This window comes from Cnephaeus nilssonii (assembly GCF_951640355.1).
Source record: "Cnephaeus nilssonii genome assembly, chromosome: 10".
Taxonomy (NCBI): Eukaryota; Metazoa; Chordata; class Mammalia; order Chiroptera; family Vespertilionidae; genus Cnephaeus; species Cnephaeus nilssonii.
In genome coordinates this window covers 27,646,942-27,674,443 of record NC_137081.1, presented here as the reverse complement: position 1 = coordinate 27,674,443, position 27,502 = coordinate 27,646,942, and the positions used below count along the sequence as shown (strand labels likewise).

The 27,502-nt window shown below is 41.6% G+C and overlaps 1 protein-coding gene across 1 annotated transcript in view; it reads left to right on the top strand.

The window, feature by feature from the left end:
• Positions 1-27,502, top strand: part of COL4A4 (collagen type IV alpha 4 chain) — a 113,925-nt gene that overhangs the window by 61,960 nt on the left and 24,463 nt on the right. Inside the window, exons 23-37 of the mRNA XM_079782112.1 lie at positions 658-730; positions 1,962-2,068; positions 4,909-5,092; positions 6,462-6,530; positions 8,223-8,330; positions 8,801-9,019; positions 10,846-11,007; positions 12,077-12,247; positions 12,884-13,027; positions 14,826-14,933; positions 15,760-15,941; positions 16,784-16,847; positions 19,429-19,503; positions 23,133-23,240; positions 23,860-23,967. Of these exons, the coding sequence (XP_079638238.1) occupies positions 658-730; positions 1,962-2,068; positions 4,909-5,092; positions 6,462-6,530; positions 8,223-8,330; positions 8,801-9,019; positions 10,846-11,007; positions 12,077-12,247; positions 12,884-13,027; positions 14,826-14,933; positions 15,760-15,941; positions 16,784-16,847; positions 19,429-19,503; positions 23,133-23,240; positions 23,860-23,967 (1,882 nt within the window). The remainder of the gene's footprint in view (positions 1-657; positions 731-1,961; positions 2,069-4,908; positions 5,093-6,461; positions 6,531-8,222; positions 8,331-8,800; positions 9,020-10,845; positions 11,008-12,076; positions 12,248-12,883; positions 13,028-14,825; positions 14,934-15,759; positions 15,942-16,783; positions 16,848-19,428; positions 19,504-23,132; positions 23,241-23,859; positions 23,968-27,502) is intronic.

Below are 27,502 nucleotides of genomic sequence, written 5' to 3'. Positions count from 1 at the left end.
GGACAGAATTAGTTTTTTACTTGCTATACAGAAGAAATATATTGACTATAGCAAAGGTTCTTATTTTTCCTTCTCTTGCTCATTAACTTCCTTCAATATCAGTCTCTTTAATCACAAACTCACCTCTAAACCTGTGCCTTTAGCTCTATTGGCAGCTGCCCTGGTTAACCTACCCCTCTCCTTTCTTTCTTTTTTTTTTTTTTTCCCCTCTCCTTTCAATTCTACAGTACAAAGCCCAGGATAGTTAAAAAAAGGTGTTTTTTTTTTAATTATGTATTTTTATTTTGAAATAAAGTTTTACTTACAAGAAGTTACACAATCATACAGAGAACTTCCATGTACTCTTCCCCCAACTTCCCCCAATGAGTTCTTACATAACCCTAGTGCATTGTCAAGACCAGGAAACTGACTAATTTCTATTGACTTAGGTACAGACCTTATTCAGATCTACCAGCTTTTACATGCAATTTGAGAACCTCAATTTTGTAAGGTAGGACCCACCTCATAAGTCAAGGAAGAGAATGAGATCAAATGTGCCAAACTAGAATCCAGAATAGGTGATTAGAAGGGAAGAAGAGAGAGATTAGATATACACAATGTGAATAATCTTTGACCCCTCACAATTAAACTGATCTGTTGATATTATTTTTCACCAAGGGAAAACCTGGTGCCCCAGGACCACCTGGCAACAAAGGAGAAAAGGGAGACATGGTTGTATCAAGAGTTAAAGGTGAGCCTAGTTGATCATTTAACTGCCATCTTATGAATTAAATATGAACCACCCTCTTGCAGTAATTTCCCCCTTTGACCACAGATTGATTCTATAACCAGAAATAGGATTATTGAGATTTCTTAAAAAGTACTCTCTGTCCTTCACTAAGTCAAGTGAATGTTGAACTTCAAATCCTCTGTCTCTTATTTGAAAACATAAGTGCTCCTTTAGTCACATTTTCAACTCTTTATTGTTGTGAACTTGGGTTTGAAACAAGCCCTCCTTTAATGTGCCCAGTGTTTAGTCACTGCATTGTATTATCCTCTATTAATCAAGAGTATTTTGGCTGTGACAGAAATCCAGCTTTAAGTACTTTAAGAAGAAAAAGTAATTTATTGTTATCCTACCTGGTTTGGCTCAGTGAATAATAGAGTGTTGGCCTGCGAACTGAAGGGTTCTGGGTTTGATTCTGGTCAAGGGCATATGCCCGAGTGGTGGGCTCAACTCCCAGTAGGGGGCGTGCAGGAGGCAGCTGATCAATAATTCTCTCACATCATTGATGTTTCTATTTCTCTCTTCCCTCTCCCTTCCTCTCTGAAATCAAAAATATATTTTTAAAAAGTAATTTATTGGCTAATTAAACAAAATTTGAAGGTTAGATATAGGGTTTGCATAAGAAAACTGCATAGGAGACACTTCTTCCTGCAACTTGAATATTTAATGAAATATGCCATTTGCACTCCCCCTCCCCCCCTCCCCAAGATTAGCTTTCTCTAGGCTATGGGTAAAGTCCCAGGCAGCTCCAAGTTCTTACAACCAGATACAAAAGAGAGATCTACCTTCTCTACTCTAGTTAGAAAAAAAATTTCAGGAAGGATTGGATTGGCCTGGAGCAAGTGTCCATGGATCATCTCCCCGTTCATGATGGCCAGGAGATAGAGGACCATGTTTGACATCACACAAGCAGGGGAAGATGCTGTTGTGATTGGCATCTTCATACAGTACCTCCTTGTCTGAATGGGAAGAGGGACATTTCCCAAATAGAAGATTCAATGGTTTGGCAATTGTCATTCTCCCCTCTGACTTTTGCACAGTTGATTTTGTGTGACTTAGTCAACTGGGACACTCAGAGGGATCTCTACCAGCTCACACAGAGCCAAGGTTAAGCCTTTATCTTTAGTCCCAAGTCTTCCTCTACTTCACCCACTTCTGATAAGGGCTTGAATATCTTTGTGGCTTTTGTTCCCAGGGCGCAAAGGAGAAAGAGGTCCTGATGGGCCCCCAGGATTTCCAGGGCAGCAGGGACAAGATGGTTGGGATGGACATGCTGGAGCAAACGGGGATCCAGGACCCCCAGTATGTATAATTATTCTGCTATAGATTTTCACTTTCTTACATGGGCACAATAATCTGTTTTCCTCTTCTCAATTTAAAAAGCTATAACTCAGTAAAATGTTAATATGCTGGAAATCAGAGGCACCTTTGATTCATTCCCACAAAAAGATGATTGTTCCAAAAGGTATGGCATCATTGCAGATGGTCTAAAATCTTGAGTAACATTTCAGTCATAACAAGACTTTCTGTCTCTAGTCTTTGTGTCGTTATTATGGTGGTTTTCCCCCTTGTATCTTCAAAGCCCCTACTGATTTGAGACCTGTTCAGCTGACTTTATCAGGTGAAGGATAAAGCACAGGTCTTGAAAATTGAGTTCTGTCCCCTGGTGAAGTAGCAAGCAAAAAAGGATAAACTAGTGCAAATCTACTGAACTAATGTATTGGCTGATGAAAAATCCATCGATAAATGATATTTCTGCATTTTTCAATCATGTTTTAGGTGGAGGCCATGTGTAGGTAATGAAGTTCATAAGAAAAGGCTGTAAGATATGTTTCAATGCTTTGGAATTTAAAATATCTTGGGTATATGAGGTATTTTTAATGCTTATAGTGTCACAGAAAGTGTGCTAGATGTTTACTCATAACAGTAGTCTTCTGAAGAGCAATTATCTCTCCAGTTTTACAGTAAGGAAATGGATGTTTAGGGTATGTTACTAAGGATGTCTATCTATCAAGTAGGCTAAATAAGAATGAAAAGTCCAGTCGCCTTATTCCAAAGCATGTGGTACTTCCACCAGTCTGTGTTGTAATAGAGAAGAACCATGTTCTGATTTTATAGGAGCTCATTCAGAGAGAACACATGTGAATAAGAGACAGAAGCTTAGAAATCAGGTTAGATAATGTTTATAGCTTTCTGGTCTTTCAGCTGCTATCAAGTATATGAATAAACTCTACTCTAGACTTGATAGTCCCTATTTAATTCATTCTTCCACTTGAGAAACTGTTTAGAATCTGTGTCACTGAGTGGCAATTTCCATCATGTACACTAACCTACTTGTGTAAAATCAAAGTATATTTATAGATCAAATGGGAGAGGAATTTCTGTAACAGCCACTGGTGGGGGTGGAGGGGGCATGGGGAGTGGGTGTGGTGGTCTTCCTAGCTTCATTGAAACAATTCAGACTCACAATATTATTATATATCACTAGAGGCCTGGTGCACATAATTTGTGCAAGAGGGGGGGATCCCCTCGGCCCAGCCTGCACCCTCTCCAATCCGGACCCCTCAGGGGATATCCGACTGCCAGTTTAGGCCCGATCCTGGGATCGGGCCTAAACTGGCAGTCGGACATCCCTCTGGCAATCCTGGACCACTGGCTCCTAACTTCTCACATGCCTGCCTGCCTGATCGCCCCTAATGGCCTCTGCCTGCCTGCCTGCCTGATCGCCCCTAACTGCCCCCCCTGCCAGCCTGATCACCTCTAACCATCTCTGTCTGCCGACCTGATCACCCGTAACTGCCCCCCCTGCTGGCCTGGTCGCCCCTATCTACCCCCCTGCTAGCCTGATCACCCCTAACCACCTCTGCCTGCTGGCCTGATTGCCCCTAACTGCCCCACCCCCCTGCTAGCCTGGTCACCCCCAACTGACCCCCCTGCCGGCCTGGTCATTCCTCACTGCCCACCCTCCCGCCAGCCTGGTCGCCCCCAACTGTCCCCCCGCTGCTGGCCTGGTCACCCCATGCAGCCTGAATTTCGGTCGTTTGGTCGCCCCTCACTGCCCCCCTGCTGGCCTGGTTGCCCCATGCAGCCTGCTGTTCTGTCATTTGGTTTCCCCTTACTGCCCCCCCTGCTGGCCTGGTCGCCCCCTGCAGCCTGCTGTTCGGTCATTTGGTCTCCCCTCACTCCTCCCACACTGCTGGCCTGGTCGCCCCACGCAGCCTGCTGTTCAGTCATTGTGTGAGGGTGTCCTGACCAATTTGCATATTACCCTTTTATTAGTATAGAAATTTGAGACCAGACTATCTGGCAGGATAGAAGACAGGACCATCAACTTGCCAGTAGGACAGAGTCAAGCATTCCTTGTGAGTGAGAATCCTTGCAGCTGGGCATTTGGTTGGGGTGAAGGAGATGAGAGCCACATGTGGCAGATGTGTGAGCAGCCCTGACTTGAAGGCTTTGTTCCCCATGAGGGCTGTTATCTCCACAGCACAGCTTGCGGGGACCCCACAAGGAACTTGGCAGCTACAGGAGCCACCACTCAAGATCTTTCCAGTTCTTCCAGACCAGATGAAAATGTTGCAACCTGGGTTTGATTTTACCATAAGTAAGGTTGCCTAGTAATGTAGCTGACATGCAATTTTTATGAAGTTTCCAGAGAAACAGAACTAGACGGTTAACCAAAGGTCAAATTCTTATGCAGGAGGGGAAAGGATTTGTCAGCCCTTTATCCACAGACCTGGAGGGTGATGGAAACTATCCCTGTGTCTTCTCATAAGAGTGCAGGAAAACTATTTCAAATGTATAAGAACTTATCCAATTCGCAAGCCTACTACTTCCATTAATTATTTCTGTATTTTATTATACTTAAAATAAAGAATGGTTCTATATAAAATTTCTTATTCTGTTTTCAAGATGTCACAACCACATAACTCTTTGTGTTTGAGGCATAAGACACCTCCCAATCACATGTATATGTATATAAACTATTAAGAAGAATCTAAGTTGATCAATTTAAATTCCATTTGCTGTTGAGTCCCTTTCTCCTGGAATTATGAGCTTTCTGCATGTGTTTCATTAGCCTATGACAATGACTACTTTGAGTTCATGGATTGGTAACTGATTCATGATGCGAACATTCCCAGGGGGATCATGAAGACGCAGGCCCAGGTGATCAAGGAGTTCCTGGACTGCCAGGCCCCCCTGGCAGAGAAGGACCAAGGGGGCCTCCAGGACTGGGATTTCCTGGTCCACCGGGACCAAAGGGGCAACCAGGAGACCCAGGCTGCCCCGGCGAGAGGGGCCCTGATGGTGTGAAGGGGCCAAAAGGTAATTTTGAACACTTTGTGTGACAGTGTCAAGTGAAATCACAGGAGCAAAAGTGGGCCTCTCTTCTGGGCAAAGTTATTATAGCTATGGCAGAACCGCTGAATAAAATTCCATCAAGCTACTGTTCAGATCTTGAATAGTGTCAAACAAGTAAAAGCATTACAGCACAATCAATATTTAAAACAAATTCTTAAAATGCTAAGATGTCTTTGTTGCTTTTGTTTGGCATATGAAAGTTGCCTTTCATTCATTTCTCAGTATCAGCTTATATAGTCTGACCATATTCAAATGACATGTATTCAAAATATCTATTTTTATAATATTTTGAGATAAGGCAGTGTATTTTAATAAAAAAAACACTAGTGTTTCATTAAAAAAAAAAACATCATATTGTCCCTGAAAACCCATTTGTAAGCATTCCAGGAAGAAAAAAGAAAGGATTTTAAATATATCTGACTGTTTTGTAAATTTCAAACAATAAAATGATCTGCAGTATTATAGCTGGAAACTTTTCAAAAGGTCGGAAAATATTTAAGATTTTTTTCTTTTGTAATATGTACATATACATTGGGCTACATTGTTAAATGTGAAATTTCGGAAGAAACTAATATCTTTGGTTCTTGATTTGACAACATGGAAAGGCAAATACCTTGGAATTCAATAAGGTTTAAAATCATGGTCTGGGGCCCATCAAAATAGAACATTATTTTTATTCATCTGATATGTTTTTGAGTTGAGAGCATGTGAAATAGTATGTCATGAGATATTGTTTCTATGATAAAAGAGGAGCATCCCATTTAAAGGAAAAGGGAACTCAGAGGCTCAAGCTTGGAGTCTTATTTTCCTCACTGATTAAAATGGGGGGTGACAATAACCACATTGCAAGGTCATTAGAAAAACAGGAGACAACCTACCTGACCCACAACAGCCCTCAGGACATGGTAGCTGTTATTAATATCCTGCCCAGTCGCTTTATTTGCACAATCCCCCCACATCCAAACTAGGAGCCGAGTCTTCTGAACTTAGCATGGGTGGTGCTGGCTGCGATTTCATGATTCACAAAGCTTCTGATTTCATGATATTCGACATCCATGGGCCTATAAATCCAATATTTATTCTATATTTTTAAAACGGATCCTTCTTGGAATCAATATTTTCTTAGTCCCCCTATTTTTATTAACTGTTCAGATTTGAAGACAGGTTTGCTAGATATTTGAAATAAAAGTAGTTCAAGTGAACTATGATATTTTTGTGGCTTTTCCTTTGAATTCTACATATACTCTATGAGAAATATATTGATCAAATTGTCATTGAGATTTACCATGTCTTGACCTATCAATTATGTGAATGCTATCTTTTTTCCCCCCAGGTGATACAATTTCTTGTAATGTCAGCTACCCTGGGAGGCCAGGCCCTCCGGGTTTTGATGGACCTCCAGGTATGACCAATGAGATGGTATTGTCTTACACATTCTCCAGAATAAAAGACCTGGCAAGGTAGATAAACTGAAAGCAAATCCAAAGGCAAATAAGGTATTTCTAAAATTATTACAAGGATTTGAGGGTCTATGGGAAAACAGCATTTGTAGTCATTCACATTGGGTCTCTAGTCTGCTGGTTTGGGCACATGGCAGGTGAGTGTTTCATATCTCTGTGCAACAAAATTTACCTTGATTTGGTCATATACCAGTTACTAGTAAAATGTTTGCCCTTTGAGAGTATTGAAATGTTGTCTTCTTTCTTATCCCGTGTCCCAAGAGTAAAAAATGATCATTCACTTACTGATTATAAGTGTTATTCTATTCTGCTTTATAAGAAACCCCAATTTGACCAGAAGCAGTGTGAATAATGCACATACCTACATCCATGATTGCACTTTCATGAAACCCTTCATTTGAATCAATCACTGCTTTATAGCTAAATCAGACCCCAAATCTATATAAACGCATAATTCTCTTATATTTATTCAGAATTCACTTAAATTGATCCATTGAGCATTAGCACAGCTACTAAAGGTAACCTTTCTTATCCTATATAACAAAAGGTATTTAAAGGTGAAATGATGAATGACTCTTTATTACTCTCTATAGCCAATAGCTTTTGTCAGAACAGTGTTGTATAACAACTTCAAAATCTATTGGGCTACAACAACAAATATTTATTTTCTCTGTTATGGGTGTGCAGGTGGGTGGGGCTCAGCTGATCTGAGATGCTGTCTATTGGCTTGGTCCCTGGCTCTAGTCCAGGTTCAGGTCTGTGACATCAGGTCACTGTGGGGCCAGCATGTGCTCGTCTTGTGTGATTGCAGAAATGAAAGAGGGCAGCCCAGCTTTACAGGCAGAGTTCACTCCTCTCATTGCTTCATGGTTGTTAATATCCTATTGGCCAAAGCAAGTCATAGGACCAAGGCCCAGATCAAAGCGGGTAAATGACACTCCACCCAGCACAAGGCAAGGGCCAGGGTGGGGAAGTATAACTCTGCATCAGTGGAGAGAAGCATTGCTGGTTGACTGACTGAACATTCATTTTCGCATTTACTGATGCCTTGTCATAGATGGATTAAAAAAGTTAATGATTACTTTCAGCAGCTTTCATCTCAAGGGAAGTGAACACTCAAACTTGTTCATGGTTTGTAAGTTATTTTAGCTGAGGTATCTCCTAGTAGGAAATCACAAGAGGTTAAAAAAAAAACACCCTCAATTCCTTTTGCAGGTGCTTTTGGCTTATACTTCACTCAAGGTCAAATGCAGTAAGATGCAGGGAATAGATTTGGCCTTTACTCTGGTGTCTTCTCATCAGGCCACACACGGGCCACTGCCTGTCCTCCCACAAGGACAGATGTGCTCGCATATTTGTACTTGAGACCCAGCAGGGGAAGGTACCAAAAGGTTCATCTGAAGGGTGGTGCTTGCTCCAAAGGCTTTCAGAAGAATCCTTCACGGTTCGGCCTCTGAGAACGTACCTTAGCACAATCACTGCCTACGAAATACTTGTTCAGAGCAGTTGACTTGTAAAATAGTTCTGTAACCCAGGCTAGTCCACATCTCCACTGCCATCAAGTAGAAATCACCTTATTTGGTTCTCACTTGATGTGTGTCTTATGGAATCCATGTTTCTTTGTTATCATTTAGGTCCAAAAGGATTTCCAGGTCCTCAGGGTGCTCCTGGGCTGAGGTGTTTTGATGGGCAAAAAGGTCGGCCTGGCAAACCAGGAATATCGAAAATACCTGGTCCACCTGGTAAGGGAAGTGCTTTTCCTTAGGAATGTCATATACTTCTAAAACTAGACGATCTTAGTAAGGAAATGGCCCCGAGACCCCTAGATGAGGGGGAAATGGTTTTTGTTGATACATTGAGCCCTTAGATGTGTTTCATGAACTTTTAGGTTATGATACTTTTGTGGGTTCTCAGGGCTTCTTTCACTTGAAGCAGGAGTGATAGGCCATTACTGGTCTATTATAGTGTGAAAACTGCTCAGTCCAGAAAGTCAATTTGCCAGAGAATGCAAGCAATTGGGGAGATAGCATTGGCTTTTAAAAATTACAAAATTACAATAAATTTCCCGGCAAAAGGTGGTAAAAACAACAATACCTATTAAATAAGTACCTTTGTAAGTTTTAGAAATGTGTTTTCATCAAAGCAGTAGATGATATGTGCATTGGTTCTACGTTTTTACATGTAACAGTTGAAACCATTTTTTGTTCAATAGGTCTCCGTGGTGACACAGGCGATCCAGGTTTTAAAGGTGAGAGGGGTTCCTCTCCCGTCGGGCCCCCAGGCTCTCCTGGTTCACCTGGAGCGAGTGGTCAGAAAGGAATGCCCGGAGACCCTGCGTATGGCCACCCAGGGCCCCCAGGAAAGAGGGGTCTCACAGGAATGCCGGGGTTGAAAGGCCTCAGAGGCGACCCAGGACATCCGGGGCCTGCAGGTATGAGGCTGCTCCGTCCCTGTGTCTATACCTCCAGCTCAGTTCTGGAACCAGTCACGGAAGAGCACTTAGACGATCTTACCTTAGAAATCGGGAATATAAAAATGTCACCCAAGGGTCTTCCCTCCTATCTGGGCATCGGTTACATTTCATTTGTTGCCTTTGCATTATCGGTTGTTTTCAAGTCTAGAGCAGCTCACTGTGGCTCAGTCAACCTAGTTAGATTCAGCAGCTACTGGACTCTGTCTGCCTGCTCTGGGCTCTGGGCTCTGGACAGCACCAAAGAATAGGGGCTGTGTGGCCTGCCTGCTGCCAGTGCCGGGTTGAAGGAGAACAGGACAAACTGGATGAGGGAGGAGGGAGAGCAGCTCAGGGGAGGAGCAGTGTGGGCAGGAAGGCTCCTGGGAGAGCTGGGGCTCAGCGGAGCCCTGGCAGACCAGACTAACAAACATTGCTCTGGTCGAACCAGCATTTGTTAGGTGCCCACCATAGGGCAAGTGGGAGGACAGGGGAGTAAGCCACATCCTGTGTCCTTGGGGAGCTCACTACTTGGTAGTTTGTAAGTCAAAATACTCATATACAAAAGTCCAATCAATTGGAAAGTAACAACACATTATGTGAGTCAATGAAAATAATTTTCCCTTGATAATCCCACTATCTCACTTTCGAAAATGTATCTCAGACAGTGTTCAACAGAATATGAAGGTTAATATGAAAATACTCTTGTATGGTTGATCCTTGAACAATGCTGGGGTTAGGGACACTGACCCCCACCACACATACACACACACATACACATACTTGTGCAGTCAAAAATCAACATGTAACCTTTGACTCTCCCAAACTTAACTACTAATAACCTACTCTTGACTGGAAGCCTTATTGATAACATAAAGAATCAATTAACACAGATTTTATATCTTATATATATTTATGTATTATATACTATATTCTTACAATAAAGTAAGCTGGAGAAAAGAAAATGCTACTAAGAAAACCATAAGAAAGAGAAATACACTTATAGTACTTATTGAGATAAAATATGTTTGTAAATTGACCTGTATAATTCAAACTTGAGTTGTTCAAGGGTCATCTGTAGTAGTATTCACAATAGAGAGTTAAGTAGCATAGATACACACACACACACACACACACACACTCAAAAGAAATATTATTACCTATTAGCATTAGCAATTAAAATTATATTTGTAAAGATTACAACAAAATGGAAAACATTTGCAGATTAATATGCAATGTGAAATAATCTAACAATTGACTGTGCACTGTGACTACTACTTTAAAAATGTAAACACCTGAACAGAAAATGTAAAGAAAACATGGAAAAACAAATTAAGTTTTTTGGTTGGGCTGTGGAATTATAGGGGGTTTGTTTTTCTCTCTGAAGATTATGGCACTTCCTTTTCAATAAATAGAAATTTGAGAGCTCAAGTGATGAAATATATTACAAAATGCAAATTGTTACAGTGCAAATTGGGTTTGTAAGCATTGTGGAGTTTTGGTGTGAAGCCTGCTGCAATGCTAGAGGTTAATTAAAATCAGGAAGAATCCCATAGTTTTTTAATTTGCATAAACAACTTCTTTGTCATCTATATAACCTTATCCAGTAACTCTTTTAGCCATGCACAGTTTTCCATTCCTTTGGAGCTCATGTTCTATGAAAAGAAAATTCATTCAGAGACTTAACTCATTTGAGCACAGAGCCAGGATCAAAACGCTGGCTTCTGGTAACTGATGGGCCCGAACTCTGGTAGGCCATCTATGTCATTTTATGCCATGAGTGTCACAGATGGATTGTACCATTCCAGGGCCAGCTGGCATGCCCGGATTCCCGGGTCTCAAAGGCCCGAAAGGCAGAGAGGGAAGTGCTGGGTTTCCCGGTGTCCCTGGTCCACCTGGCCATTCCTGTGAAAGAGGCGCTCCCGGATCACCAGGGCAACCAGGACTCCCCGGGGCTCCTGGCAGTCCAGGTAAGTGTCAGCAGGTGTCAAGGACTGTGTAGGGCCTGGGCCTTTAGCTGGCTTGCTGTTGCTCTTTCACAGAAGCTGGAAGAAGCAAGACCTCTGGGTAAGAGAGGAAGAGCTTCATTATTCACGGCACAGAAAGCAGCATGAGCTTCCTGTTGGTTTGTGTCATTTCCCACCTCACCCAAGTCTCTCAGCAGCGACATAAGAGGCTCTAGATAGATGCCACACACAGAGCTGATCGCAGTACCTGAGAGGAGCTCTGAGCCTGGGGAACCACTGGTTTACATGCCTGTAAAGCAACCCGCTTTCTGCACTGGGATAGGTGGTATCTCATGCGTCAAGGTTGTTCGCTGCAAACATAACCTTGAGAAGTAGCCCAGATAAAGAGCAGTCAGGACCTTGTGTCCTTGGCATACCCACCCAGCAAGACCTGTAGGAACTGGAAGAGACTGGAGAAAGAGTGTTTCTCAACACAAGGTTCTAGGGGCTATCTCCAATAGGATCTTCATTTCACCATTCAGATTGCCACCTGTTATGTAAATCCTATTGTGTTTATCCACATGCAGGAATGTGCCCTCTCTTAGGATCGACGAGAGATTGAGGCAAAACCTGCCGCTATAGCTTTATTTCTAGCACCAATAATATCAAATGATGTTGCTCTGATTTCTACAATTCTCGGTTAACATCCTGATCAAAACTCACTGGGTCATAGCTTCTGGAAGGACCTGGAAAGTTATCTACCCCCAAGACTAAATACAGATTACATTTTGGTTTTTACCCCCTATCCGTTTCCCATGCAAAACTTTTTATAATATTCACTCATGCTCCTTATTGGGAACTATTTCTTTAAGTAATAAATATTTGAAATATTTCTGCCCTTCTTTTTATAACAGCCAGAAAAAACACACACATAATTGTAGAATGATGGAGAGTTGCTAGTTTTATTTTAGCTGATAAACATTGCTTCACTTTCGTTTCCTTGGCCATAAATATGCAATTTAAGCCACCATGACTTCCCTGCCTGTGTGTGAAGCCAGTTGTCCTACATTGTGGTCTCTGTGCTTTGTCTCAGGTGCCCCAGGTTGGAAAGGACAGCGAGGAGATATGGGACCTCCTGGACCAGCTGGGATGAAGGGCCTCCCAGGAGACCCCGGAAGGCCAGGGACAGATGGACCCCTAGGACCGCCAGGAATCCCAGGCCCCTTTGGGGATGATGGGCTACCTGGTCTTCCAGGCCCCAAGGGTGGGTAGCACTTTTTAATTATTTTCCTCATTTTATAAACGTGAAACCCACTGCCAAGTGAAGCCTGTTAGGTGTGACCACACTATAGAATGTTCTGTTAAATGAGCCCCACTTTGTCCTGCCCTTGGGGACATCTCCCTTCTTCTTATCTTCTGTATTGATATTTCCAGTAGCAGGATGTTTGGGTAGATGGGGGTCACAGAATCCATAAACTCTTCTGCTCAATGAACTGGATAGAACCGGTAAATTGTAGGGTCAGGGCTAATGTGCTTCTGTGTTGGATGGATCCCCCTCTCTCCAGCCCCGTCCCTCACACAGTTCTCTGAAACCATTCTGGGATCATGCATCAAGGTTGTTCACTGCAAACATAACCTTGAGAAGTAGCCCAGATAAAGAGCAGTCAGGACCTTGTGTCCTTGGCATACCCACCCAGCAAGATCTGTAGGAAGACTTGAGATCTGTGGTGTGGGAGAGCCCAGTTATTACACAGCGTGAGGCTGATCATGGCTGCTCACCTTCAATGCAAACTCAGAGTCAGGTGGGAGTGTGCATCGGGTGGACATTGGGAATGCAGATCTAGGAACCACACTAGCCTTTGAAACGTTTTCTGAAACATTCATGCTTTTATTTCATCAGGACCTCAGGGGCTGCCTGGCATGCCAGGTTTTCCAGGAGAGAGAGGGAAGCCTGGCCCCAAGGGACACCCTGGCAGAAAGGGAGAAGTCGGAGAGAAGGGCTGGCCTGGCGTCCTGGGAGACCAGGGAGCAAGCGGTGCCAAAGGTAAAGGCAGTGAACAGCACAGGCATGCAACACAGGTTTGCTTTCGATGTCTGATCACAATCCATGAATATAACCTCTGAAAATCAAAACGCGACTCTCCTGCAGCTTGGATTCCCCCTCTTCCTCTTGATTCTGTGGTGCTGGTTTTAGAATTTCAAACAAAATTCCTTTTCCTTCCCTCTCAATCTTATTACATAAAACTCCGGCAAATGAATTGCTCTGTTAATAGAAGAAAATGAACAAGTGCTTTGATTTATAGCTATTGGGTTTCAGAGAACCATCTCATCTTTTTTTTTTAATTATTGTTAAAAGTGTTACATAAGTCTCCTTCCCCCCCCCCACCATTGACCTCTCCCCAGCATCCTCCCCCCACCCCGGACATGCCCTCACCGCCCCCCGGCCCCAATCTGTGTCCATTGGTTATGCTTATATGCATGCATACAAGTCCTTTGGTTGATACTTACCCCCTCAAACCCGCCCCCCCCCCCCACCTTCCCTCATAGGTTGGATAGTCTGTTAAATGCTTCTATGACTGGTTCTATTTTTGCTCATCAGTTTACGTTATTCATTATATTCCACAAATGAGTGAGATCATGTGATATTTATCTCTGACTGGCTTATTTTGCTTAGCATAATGCTCTCCAGTTCCATCCATGCTGTCGCAAATGGTAAGAATTCCTTCTTTTTTACAGCAGCGTAGTATTCATTGTGTAGATGCACCAGTTTTCTAATCCAATCATCTGCTGATGGGCACTTAGGCTGTTTCCAAATCTTAGCTATTGTAAATTGTGCTGCTATGAACATAGGGGTGCACATATCCTTTCTGATTGGTATTTCTGTCAATTTTCAGCAATGAGGTAAACATCTTAGAGCCCTTTGGGCAAAAAGCCTCATAGTTCATTCAAAAATTACTTTTACTTCTCAGTTGATTGAATCTGCTATTATTTTGTTTTATTAGCCTGTAAATTATTTATGCAGAATCAGGGAATCAGAGTCAGTCTTTGCTAGCTGAGATTGAGTGGCGTTTGCTGTGCTGTCATGCTACACAATTATCCCACTAAAAAAGTAAACAATTATGTGAATGCTAGTGATGCGCTGATAAACTGGCTCTCCAGACTAAAATTGAAAACAAATGCCATGACTTGTGATTGCTGATCTCATGGCATAAATACTCCCACTGTGGCATAAATAGTCCCAGCATGGCTGATTTAAAGCTTCCAAAATTCTTGAATTGTTAATAATTGGTTCTCACCAAGCTGGTAGGAGCCCACTCTGATGCACTTTACAATGGACAGTGTTTATGAAAATCAGGCAGATATATCATTTGCCCTTCCTACTTTTTGGAATTCTCTATGTGGAGAACCACATTAAGATAAGTATCTGTTCTTTTAATGTGAAGAAAATGATATAGGGTGGCTAGGAAGGGGAAGATAGGGAACTGGAAAATATGAGATCGGAAATTCACATTTTACAGGATAAAAAGCCATATTTTAGACCTGGAACTATGCAAGCCTGTCTTTTTTCACTGAAAACAGACCAGTCTGGTTGAATTCGGCAAACCCTCACTGAGCACTCATTGTCCACTAGACCCTGTTACTGGACCAGTTGGGAGACGAATATAAAAGGCATGGCCAGTCCTTCAGGAAATCAACCAACAGTGTTGCTCCTGTGCAATCCGTAAACATGAATACAGTTTAGTAGATTAAATGGGGATTTGCAAACTGGATGTGAAGTGACAACGGAGGCCTCACATGTGTGGTGCTTGTTTGTTTTGCTCTTGCATAATGAATACCCAAAGGAGAGAGAGGACCCCCAGGAGATGAAGGAGAAATGGCTATAATTACCAAGAAAGGGAAAACCGGGGATCCTGGACCTCCTGGAGATGATGGATTCCCAGGAGAAGAAGGTAAACACTCGTTTTTTTGAACCCTATCAAATAAGTTAACTTCACAGATCGTTCAAGCAAGCATGTCTATTAGTCAACTTTCCCAGTAACACTGAGACTAGGAAAGGTTGTTTTTTAGACATACATATGCGCTAGTGAATTTAATGCTAGAACTTAGCTGAAGTTCATATGTATTTATAGATTTGGATATTCAAAAGTAGGATCAATCCTGAGATACACATAACATATTGTTCCAGGGCTAAAGTACCACTGTTTTTGGTGGCTAGTATTAAAATGAAGAGCACAGAGATTATCCCAGTCATTTTGACCAGCGCTTCTCAAATTTTAATGTTCATATGAATCCTCTGGGATGCTTTTGTAAAAAGCAGGGCTGGGCCGAACCCGCCTTCCTAACCAGCACTCCTTGCCCCGTGCTGCTGGCCTCAGAACCAGCACGCAGCAAGGACCTTGACCTCCACATTGGGTTCTCTTTCCCAAGTTCAGACTTAATCTGCATGAGACCTGAGTTCTTGCCTTGGCTCTCACCTTAACTAGTTGTTAGGGACAAATGTTTTAACTTCTCTGAGTAAATTCTTCGTTTGTAAAATGAGTTTGTTGGCACAAATGGTCCTGCGCGCTGGCTCCTACCTGGGACATCCTTGGGGCTGTTCCTGGGCAGCTTTTTTTCACAGGCAGGTCGCTAAAACCAGAAACCATCACGCTGTGATTTAGGGCAGGAATTGGGATTCTCAATCCCTTTGGCTTCATCTCCTAAAAGTAGGACCAAGACCCTCAGCCTGGTCCAAGAATTCCTCTGAATTGGTTCTAACACTTCTAACCCCACCAGGTGATAAAGGCCATCCTGGGATGCCAGGGAGAAGAGGGGAGCCAGGAAGACACGGGCCACCTGGGCTTCACAGAGGAGAGCCTGGTAGAGATGGGCACCCGGGGCCTCCTGGACCCCCAGGCCCTCCGGGCTCACCTGGGCTCAGAGGGATCATTGGTTTTCCGGGATTTCCAGGTGATCAGGTAAGTGGCTGCTGTTTTGGGAGGGAAGAAATAATAAAACCTTCTACTCTCAGGATGCCGAGGAGTCATAATTTGCCAGTGGACATCATAGCCCTTTCACTCACTGGCTTTCAGAACTAAGGGGTTGGCCAAGGGAAGAATGGAGACTTCCAGAAGGCCATAATGTAACTATGGTTTCTGACCAATCCCTGGTTCCCATGAAATAGGTGACAATGTCACTTACTACACTTACTATCTCTGCCATAGTTATAACAGGCCCATAGAGACTCACCTCATGACTGCTGGTGTACTAAAGAATCATCTGAGAAATTATTTCATATACAATTGCAGATATTATAGATTTTGCTGAAAATACATTGGCTTGGTCCTTATAATTATGAGTAAAATAACCCGTGAGAAGCCAGGAGGTACAATAAGTATAGTAGCCTACATCACAACTCTAAAATGTATAATTCGTTACCCATCTCTGGGAATAAAATAGACTTTTAAAGTTTAGGGCATGAAGTGATTTCTAATTATATTTTATTTAGTGTCAACTTGTTCATTTAAAACTTAAAACTCAAGTTATGTGTATGTGATACAGTTACTGTTTTGCAATCAAGTATAGAGAATTGGATGCTACCTGTTGGTACCGATACCTCCAATTCTAGAGGAGTTTTATCACCTTTTGAAAACTAGATACATGTAGTAGTATGCTTATAATGTATTTCCAAATTTCTTTGCCACTTCAAATTATAAGCACCAAATTGGTTATGGATAATTATAGCTGGATCGTGTCATGCCTGTGTCATTTGTGTGTGAAACCCAATTAAGGTTTTGCTTCTGTTTCATTAATCTATCAGGGTGAGCCGGGTTTTCCAGGGGCCCCTGGACTTTCAGGAATTGATGGAATGAGAGGACCTAAAGGTATGGTTTGGAAATACAGCAGTCAGCCATTAATCTCATAGTCCTGGGTGTTTGTAACATTGGGAACAAGTACCTTTTGCATGAAAAGCAACACACAGTCAAACTGCAACACCCAGGGGTTCTTTTTAGACTTTTCTAGGTAGTCAAACACTCAAAACCCAAGCCGTCCACATTTGTCATCCAGATCTGAGAGTATCAGATAGAAAGCAGCAAGCCTGCAGGGCACACCAGCCTTCCGCCCTCAGGGGAGTCCTTGCAGCTGTCCTTGCAGGGACCGCAGTTCTATGAGTGACAGCTCAAGTGCAAGGAGACCGGATCCACATGGGTGCACACTGTACCCTTGGCTGAGAAGCCCAGGGCCCCTCTAAAGCCTCCACAGGTACAGCTCCTAGAGTCTCGGTTACAAGAGCCACAGTACACAAAGGCCAAAGCCATGACTTCCCACCAGGTGTTAATAGTTCACTTAAGAATTCCTGGGCCACAGGTAATGTACAATTGGGTTATGTTTTACCATAAGTCAAGGGTCAGCAAATACATATTTTTCAAAGGGCCGGATAATAACTATTTTCAGTTTGTGGTCTCTGTCACAACTGCTTGACTGTGAATAAAAGCAGCCATAGACAATACACAGGGTCGTGGCTAAATGCCAATAAAACTTTATTTACAATACAGGCTATAGGCCTTAGTTCACCATGTGTCTTGTAACACAATCTACATTCTACTTTTATCATGTTTCCAGGAAACAGAAATAGAAAGTTGACCCAATGTCAAAAATGTCCTTAGAGAGTTCATTAACCCTTTCTCCATAGAAACAAGCAAATAAACAGAAATCAGGCTATCTTACATTGCAATCCTATATAATAAAGAGCTAATATGCTAATTAGACCAAACAGCAGAACGACCATCCCGATGACCTTCTGGAATAAGCCAGGGCTGCGAGGGCCGGCCTAGGCTGCAAGGGACTGAGAAGGCCGAACCCCTTGTACAAATTTCGTGTATCGGACCTCTAGTGTTTGTATAAAACCTTTAATATTTTTTACTGTTTTTCTATACCACTGAGTTAGTATTTTTTCTAAACCATTGGGTTAATGTATTTTAAAATCTACTTTAAAATGATTCACCTTTTAAACCCCACTCTCTGTGAATTCAGAGGTTTGATATGCAGTTAGATTTTATTTTAATACAGTTAAAAAAAAACACCTTTAAAATGTAAAATACTAATTAATAAACCACCTAAAAATATTTTCCCTTATTCTAATGATACATGCTTTACCCTTTGACAGACACTACATAAAGAATATGATCATTGCTGTAAAAACAGACCGTGCACACATTTATTCAGAAAGAATAATATAGCTCTCTTCTTCTTTGGAAATGGTTACAAAAAGGGAAATTTTCATATTTAACTTTTGACATTTTATAGCTTCAGGATTCAGAGCTCACTCCTCTTCTATTTCCCTGTCAATTTATTATAGTCCCTTTACGTCTCTCAAAGTACAAGCCTGCTTCTTATTTCCTTCATGCTTGTATTAGGCCACATTTGCAAGGAACTGAAATGCGCTCAGGTACCTGGAGCGAAAGGTGTCTCATGGAGCCGAGAGAGGAGACCAGAAGCTAACAGAACCTGGGCCTTAGCAAGTCATGGTTCTCTCTTGAGACTTTTCTGCCATTCTCCATGGTCAGTTTTTCACTTACCTGCCTACCAGCTGGTTTTCATCACTCTCTATTTGGTATCTTTTCAGGATCTTTCTGGAAATGTTTGATTGCCTTCCAACATGCTCTACATCAGGATATTATAATCTACATCACGATAATCTTTTTGCTTTCTGCCTCAATGGCAACTACCTCAACTCCTCACTTTTTAATACAACTTCTCAAGGAAAGATTGGCTGACCAGCGATGGGCCAGATTCCTACTGTTCAAATAATTAGCCACAATTATGAGTAGTGTCAGCTGGGAGAGTGCCCCCTACAAGGTGTGGGTGGGACCTTCAGAAAGCAGTATTGGTGTCCTGTGTCTGGAAGCTTTCGGCAGCAGTGTGGAATGGCTCTGTGGGACTGTGGGAGTCACTGCTCACTATGGCCTTTGAATGTGCCACCTCTTGTGAAATCATCAATCAAGTGTGACTTTGTGATTTTGTTTTTACAAGAACACTAACTTGAGCTTCCTTGCAGAGAGCTTGAAATGTGACTACAGCAGCTGAAACTGACAATTTCTTTTTGTTTCGAAAACACAATATCAGGATATAGTCACACCATGCCAAGGAATTTCTTAAATAGATGCCTACAGTTGAAACTATTTTAGGGAATTTAAAAATTTAAACTTATTAAGACTTATAGTTTCCCATGATTGTTATCAATGATAAAATTGTGTGTGTGTGTGTGTGTGTGTGTATTTAAATACATCTTGCATCTATGTTTCCATTTACTCTTATGTAGAAAAAGAAAGAATTTTTTTCAAAAATCCTTTCCTGGAATATTTGAAGATACACTATAAAGACAAATGTCATAGAAGTTATTAAGTTACTTGTATGAGACAAAATTAAATTCTCTTAAATAATGTTATGTGCGTTTGATTATAGGAAACAAAGGGGATCCTGCAAGTCAGTTTGGCCCACCCGGTCCAAAGGGTGAGCCAGGCAGCCCTGGATGTCCAGGTACAGCTACATATTTTTCTTATTAAACCAGAAAGAATACATTTGGTTTGAAAGCTAGAACGATTACTTTATCCTCTGAGTCAGCGATGATTATGTTAGTATTTTCTTCCTCCTTTGCCACTAAGACACATGTCAGAAGGATTATGTACAAACACAGCATCGCATCCCTAGCTGAGAAGGACATTAGGATTGTACCCCAGGGACTCACAATCTTTTTTAACCATGGCTCCCAGGACCGATGGTGTTGACATGACAATACAATCAAGTGTGCCCAGATTTTGACAATGATTATTGAAAGCAATGAAAACTTGGACTAGTTCGCAGTCTCTCTAATTAAAATGATACATCAGCAATAACCACTCACACTGAGTACAGCTGCAGGTTCTCATTCAGCCCTTTCTTTCCTACTCAGAAAAGCATATGTGAATGCCAGTGAGGCTTGCCATTGCTAAGATATCACCGAAATCACTCATTTAGGAAATACCTAATTTACTAAAAACCAAACCAAAAAAATGTAAAACCTCATCACCAGTGACAAATCTAAGTTCCTCAAAATAGTACCTTCTTTGTCAGTAACAACTGATGTATAATCCCTCTGAACTGACAGACCAGTGAGTTCTTGACCTCCAGTCCAGGAGGCTGTGGTTGACTACAGTTGATGACCTGCAGCTGACAAAAGATGCATGCTCTTCAACTTAGTCATTCTACCATAGGCATTTATCTTAAGTCATCAATCCGACAAGTGTACAAAGATGCACCCACAAGGATATCCATTGCATGGAAAGAACAAGGTCCATCATAGATGATTGATTACATAACCTGTCCACTGTCATTATGCTGACAGTGGACAGGTTGGAAGCCAGGTTTGTATGTACATGGGTACCTTGTAAATGAAAGTATCTCATTTTAATATTTTTGTGCACTATCTTGAAATTCTCTCTGGCAATAGCCATGTTTATTCCATAGAACAAGAAGAACATCTGAACAGAAGTTTATGGGAAATTTCATTTCTTGGTTGTTATGTGCATGATTGCTCAAATGGAAGTCTAACAGAAAAACTAGCAATTACAATGGTTTCATCTCCCACTCTCTTTCATATGGGTCTTTCACCTCTGACATGGTCAAATACATATTTTAACGGAAAGGTATAGCCTAAGTGTACATTTGGAGGAGAAAATAGTTTTGAGGTTAGCGCTATGAGGGTTCTTAATAAGTGCCAGAATGAGAGGTCTCAGAGAGGAACATTAGTGGTTCAAAGTCACCCTTATTATTACTGTGCATGGGGGTCTTGGCAAATTGCTTATCATTTCTGAGCTCAGTGTCCTCACCTGTAAATTGGCCCAATGCTCACTGTAGGATCATTCAGAGGATCAAATGAGATTTTTGGAGAGTAATTTGTAAACTGAAAATTGCTACACAAATGTAAAATGTCATTGTCACCATCATCACCAGTCAGCAAAGCATTAAGAGATTTTTCTACACTTACTGGTATCTTTATGTGAACCCTGAAGATAGTAAAATTTTATAAACTGAAAGTAATAAAATACGGAGCCCTTTGATATTACCTAATTTAAAAATCATAAATCTGAGTTCTTTTACACTTAGGCTAACTTTTTCAAGAAAATTTGCCTTGGCGTAATGTCCCTGGTCTCCTGTGGTTAGCACCATTTAAATTGTTCCCTATCCTGTATACCATAGCTCTAGGTTAAAAATTTTTAAATGACATCTTACGTTATTTACCAGCTCAGAGTTTACCTACATATGTGATTTCCATTGACTGGAAAGAGCTGCATTGAATTTGAATGAGCCTAGCAAGAAGCTATAGGGCTGCTGCTGTCCCAGGGATTATGTAGGATTGTTCTGGGTCCAGTTCCACCGCCCCTTCAATTCAGAGAGAAAACACAGTAGCAATGAACTCAAAAGTTTTGTTCATACGTCAGCTATGATGGGGAGGCAAGCCTTTCACTACAGTTTTTTCATGTGGAGATGAGAGTAATGCTGCCTTACCTTCACTCCAGGAATATTTTCAGGGTAAATAAAATAGCAGAGAGAGGCTCAAGGTCTTAAATTGGTCTGGGAACAGGTATCAACTAACATAGTCTTGTTTCGTGTGTGCTATAATAAATAATGACTATGCCCTCACCATGGGTTTGTCAGTACAGAGCCCTATATTTTATTTGTGGATACAACCGGTTATTTTTTAGCACAGACTGTTAGTTTATCCTATGAATATGGGTTGTATTAAAATCACACATTGGAAATAAACATACAGGGAAATGGTCATCTTCTCTAGTAATCAAAGAAGTATAACTTAATGTAAGTCTGGAATATTATTTCAACCTTACTAAATTAACAAGAAAATAAACAGCCTACAAAGGCCTTGGTGAGTGCCTGCCCAGATCTTGGACGTGCAAGGACGAGTGTGGGTGGGTCTGTAGGGTGAAGTGAGTTGGTGCAGCACTTGTCCGAACCATTTGGCAACTTCTATCAAGAACCAAATGCTGAATGGTCTGTGCTAGAAGTCTAGAGAACAACTGAACTGTTCTTTTCAGCAAGTCACTGTCCTGAGAAAGGGACTGTAGTAGATTTTTTTTTTTAACGTAAGAGATATATCCACCAGATGCCATGTGTGCTTCTGGAGTGGAACCCGGTGTGGACAAACCAGCTGTGAAGGACATTAAGGGGACAGTTGGGGGAATTCAAGTATGGAATGAGTATTAGATTATATTAAGGATTGCTATTAATTTCCTTGGCTGTGACAATGTTATTTTGCCCATGTAAGAAAATGTTATTTTTCAGACATACCTCCTGAAATATTTAGGGATGGAATTCCATGATGTCTGTGATTTCCTTTAAAATATCTCAGCATTTTAAAATGAATAAAAGGACCCAAAATGTTATGTTACCTAGAAATTCTACTCCTAGGAACTTTTCTAAGGAAATAATGTAATAGTAGAAAAATGTATTAAAGATGTATAAAAATCATTATGCATAATAGCAAAGAAAAAAAAAAAACTTTAGTGGCCAAAAGTAGGAAACATTTGCATTAATTAATTAAATTTAGGTGAACTCAGTAAGCTATGAGCCAGTCACTTAAAAACAATAATTAGGAAAATGATGACAAACTTGGAAAATTACTTAGGATTCAATGCCAATTTTTAAAAAATCAGAATATAAAATTGTGGGTATTATTTGCACTTTGTATACATATAAACATTGTTTAAGGTGGTGGGATTATAGGTGTTTTGTTTTAATTTTCCTTAATGTTATCTTCTCAATAGAAAAATTGCTAATATAAAAAAGTAAGACTAGAAAAGAATAACAAGGGCTGAGTTGGAGGTTTTATAGATTCACCGTCTTTTTTTTTTTTTTTAAATATATTTTATTGATTTTTTTACAGAGAGGAAGAGAGAGGGATAGAGAGTTAGAAACATCGATCAGCTGCCTCTTGCACACCCCCTACTGGGGATGTGCCCGCAACCAAGGTACATGCCCTTGACCGGAATCAAACCTGGGACCCTTGAGTCCGCAGGCCGACGCTCTATCCACTGAGCCAAACCGGTTTTGGCAGATTCACCGTCTTGAAGAGCATCTACAATCACTCAGATTTTTTATCTTTCTTTGTTTAGGGCATTTGGGAGCTCCCGGAGAGAAGGGCTTGACTGGTGTTCAAGGGCCCAGAGGACCACCAGGAAGACCAGGACTGCCCGGCTCCTCCGGACCATCAGGGTGTCCAGGTACCTTGGGAAGAAGCCTGGAACCTTCCCAGATACGTATCTGTCTCGTGGTGCATCAGAAAGGACCAGCCTTCACTCAGACCTGGGTTCAGCTCTGGTTTTGCCACTTCCCAGACCTGTAACTTTGACCTGGTCACCCAAACTTTCCTATTCCTTCCTTCCTTGTCCATTGGAGCTAATCCTCACTGCCTGGGTGGTCTAGGAGTAAAATTAGGTCAATACAGGGCCTAACAGGGTGCCAGGCACAAAGGGATGACGCTCCTTTCGCGCCCTTCCTAATTTACCTGCCATTCAGGATGCTGGCTTTTTTGTTCTCCTTTAGACTTAAGGTAAATTTCACACATACAGGACAGCATTGTAATGGCTCCTCTTCCTGACGATTCGGAATAAAGTGAGAGTAGAAATCATAATTGGCAACTTTAATTGCTCAAAAGTGTATTTTTTTCCTTCTAAGCTTAAGTGTATTTTTCTCCCTAGCGTTAGGAGGCCTAGGAAGAAAAAGTAATAAAACAGTGTTCCTGGTTCAAGTATCTCACATAATAAGAACATAGATGACCTTCCAAGTTAATGTAACTCATGTGCCATCTGGGTGTCTGCAAAACCTCCCTGTCATCCTCAGGTGATAAAGGGATGCCTGGGCCAATGGGACATCCAGGAGAAACAGGGGACCCTGGACCAAGAGGCCTCATGGGGTATCCAGGGATACCAGGTCTTCCGGGAATAAAAGGTAAGTCAAAGAGGAATCCTGGCCCATCAGAAAAATCCAGCCAATGAGGGCAAATGCATAGTGGCTTTCCAGCACTGAGTGACATTGCTCCTGGTCATGGCCCTTCTCTATCAATGTCATCAGCCCCTGCCTATTCTTTCTCACTCAGGGCTCCAGGTAGTGCCCATCCAACCTCCTGACCTGCCTCCTATCAAAATGATGGTGATACCATCTCATTTTTCAAGGGCATTTCCCCCAGTGTTTTCCATAATGTTCAGGCCCATTCATTTATTCTCTTCCCAGATAGTTAAGCTCCTACTATGTCCTAGATTCCAGATACTCAGTACACAGTTTTGAAGAAATTAGACATGGTTCCTCCTTTATGAAGCTCACAGTTTAGTAGGAGAGACACATATTAAATATATATGTGCAAATAAATATGTATTTACCAGTTGTGATAAGTGGAAGGGAGAGGGGGAAAAATAAGATGCTATGGAGGAACTAGAATTCATTACCTTTGTTGATGAAGAAACATTTTTTCCTGGTTGAATTTTTTGGTCTTTAAAGATGGGTTATAATATAGGCCTGGTTAATCCTATCTAATAAAAGAGTAATTTGCAAATTGACCATCACTCTAACACACAAGATGGCTGCCCCCATGTGGACACAAGATGGCTGCCACAAGATGGCCAGCAGGGGAGGGCAGTGAGGGGTGACCAGGCCAACAGAGGAGGAAGTTGGGGGTGACCGGGCCTGCAGGGAAGGGCAGTTAGGGGTGACCAGGCCTGCAGGGGAGGGCTGTTAGGCATCAATCAGGCTGGCAGGGGAGTGGTTAGGGGGTGATCAGGCTGGCAGGCAGAAGCGATTAGGGGCAATCAGGAAGGCAGGCAGGCGAGCAGTTGGGAGCCAGCAGTCCTGGATTGGGCCTAAACAGGCAGTCGGACATCCCTCGAGGGGTCCCAGATTGGAGAGGGTGTAGACTGGGCTGAGGGACACACACACACACCCCGTGCACAAATTTCGTGCACCGGGCCTCTAGTATAACATAATGTCATAGAATTATACAATTAATTTTTTAAAAATATATATTTTATTGATTTTTTACAGAGAGGAAAGGAGAGGGATAGAGAGTTAGAAACATCGATGAAAGAGAAACATCGATCAGCTGCCTCCTACACCCCCCCCACTGGGGATGTGCCCACAACCAAGGTACATGCCCTTGAGCAGAATCAAACCTGGGACCCTTGAGTCTGCAGGCCGACACTCTATCCACTGAGCCAAACCGGTTAGGGCTATACAATTGATTTTTAACAAATCTCCATGCCTTCTCCCATTCATCTATGGTACTTACTCCTCTTTAGTTCATTGCTTTCATTTTAGATAAAATATTTTTCATTGGTACTTTGTGTGTACCTCTAGCCTAATAATACTTATATTGTATAACATTTATTTGTTTAGAAGTTTTTCTCACCAAGTGATTTTGTAAAAAGCAAGGACAACTTTTATATGGTTGGCACTCAGTAGATACTCAATAAGCCTGTTGGTTGGTTATTGTATTTTTAAATTTATGAATAAATTAATAAATGAAGGAATGGATAATAGAAGAAGGAACATCTGAGATAGTAGCTATGAAGATGAGGGTTTTCACCTCAATCAACAGTTGAAGGTTCAAGCCTTACTTGATAGATTTCTATAACCAATCTTTCTCTGCCTCCTCCTTCTTTTCCCTCCCACTTTTTCCATGATTAACCACTTCTACTGTATTTCCACTTCTTTCTATCCTCCCAGTTCAGTAAAATAGTAAGGATTTTCAAGTGTCTTGGTGCCATAACAATATCCACCCAATCTGACTAAAATGACAAGGCTCAATCTACTATTGTTGATTCTTCCTTCTCTTGAATTAGTTTACATTTATTAAGTTTTAATAATAAGTTCAGTATATGTTATTTTAAAACCTAATAGCTAATGAATTTGATCGAATAAAAAATTACTTGAAGGTAATCTCTAATCACATCAAAATTCTGTGCTTTGAAAAAATAAGTTTGTTAAGAAGAGAAAGTGAAGAAATAAATATATCCACCCAAGTATTCAGTGTGCAGAAGGATGCTGCAGTGTGCCTCCAGACCACGTGGTGGCACTGTTTCACTGTGAACTGCCCATTGCACAGCCAGTGTTTAAAAGAAACAAAACAGTGAAACAGATTCCTAAAAATTAGAACGCCGACCATCTAAACCCATTGTTGCTTTTTATCATGCTGGTATAAAAATGAACCACACTCCAGCAGAAACACTTTAACTGAGAAACTAAATATTTGAAGTGTGTGTTAGATAAGTCAAGGGGCCCGATTTTCTTGTTTGAATAAACCAGCTGCTGAACTCGAAGTTGTTTGCTCTGCTAGAATGGGCCATATGGATTCTGAGTCCTGCTTGTGTTCAGTCAGATTTAAACTTTAACTTAAACATATGCTGAAAATGGCTTGGTTCCTAGACTTAAATTTCCAAGTGCACATATCCTCTACAAGGAAGACATTCTGTTCCTAGTTGGGCATTCATAGAGGATTGGCATAATGGGGACCGAAAGACAACTTCGTAGCATGACAACAACTAATTTGATTGGGTTATTTTGGTTGGTGGCAAGTAAAATATTTCATAAGAAATAAAATACCTTGGAGTGTCTTTTATCAGCCAAGTAACATTCTCTCTCCTTTTTTACAACTAGAGTGTTCTCCTCCTGCCCACTCCCTCCCCTCCCCCCACCCCACCCCACACACATATAGCACTTACAGTTCTAGGGGTGGATGCCTATTCTGTCAAGTTGGGGATGTTTCTCTCTGACTCCTCATTGTCTTATCCAGTACTTGTCACTAAGCACATTTGGGGACTGATGCTCCATGGGTTAAGAGACCATGTCTTATGCCATTGGGCATTCCTTTAGTAGGGACTAATCTATTTTCTGAATTTTGGAAAAAAATGAAATCGTATTTCAGAATCTGTTTCGATAAGTTTTCAACTCTGCTCAACTGTTATTTATAGCCATGAAGGTCTCTCTTTCCCAACAGCTTTAACATTAGGGTGATCAGCTGTCCCGGTTTGCCTGGGATCGAGGGGGTGTGTCAGGCTGTGGAACTTCCTGTGTTAGAACTAGGAAAGTCCCCAACAAATAGGTTCCCTATTAAAAGTATAAACCCGTGTAAAGGCTCTTGGAGATAGAATAGTGTTTTTGGCTCTAGGACAGAAGAAAACCTAAGAGTGGAGGTTCAGTGACAACGTTGTTTGACTTGGAGGCTAGGATGACGATTATGGCTGGAGGCTGGAGTCAAGGTTAGACCCTCTGACTGGAGGGAGAGCCCAGCCTGCGAGTGCAGGGAGATGCAGCCTTAAGTGATGGTTGTTAGCAAGAAGCTGTCCACAGAGGTGAATAAAAGTCCTCATTACCAAGGAATGTGCTTTGTTAGCCTAATTGCCTCTCATCTGTACTGTATATATTTTATGCATGAACAACTTTCTGATTTAGAGATGAGATTGATAAAAAGCTTTCAATAAAAAGAAAAAATTGC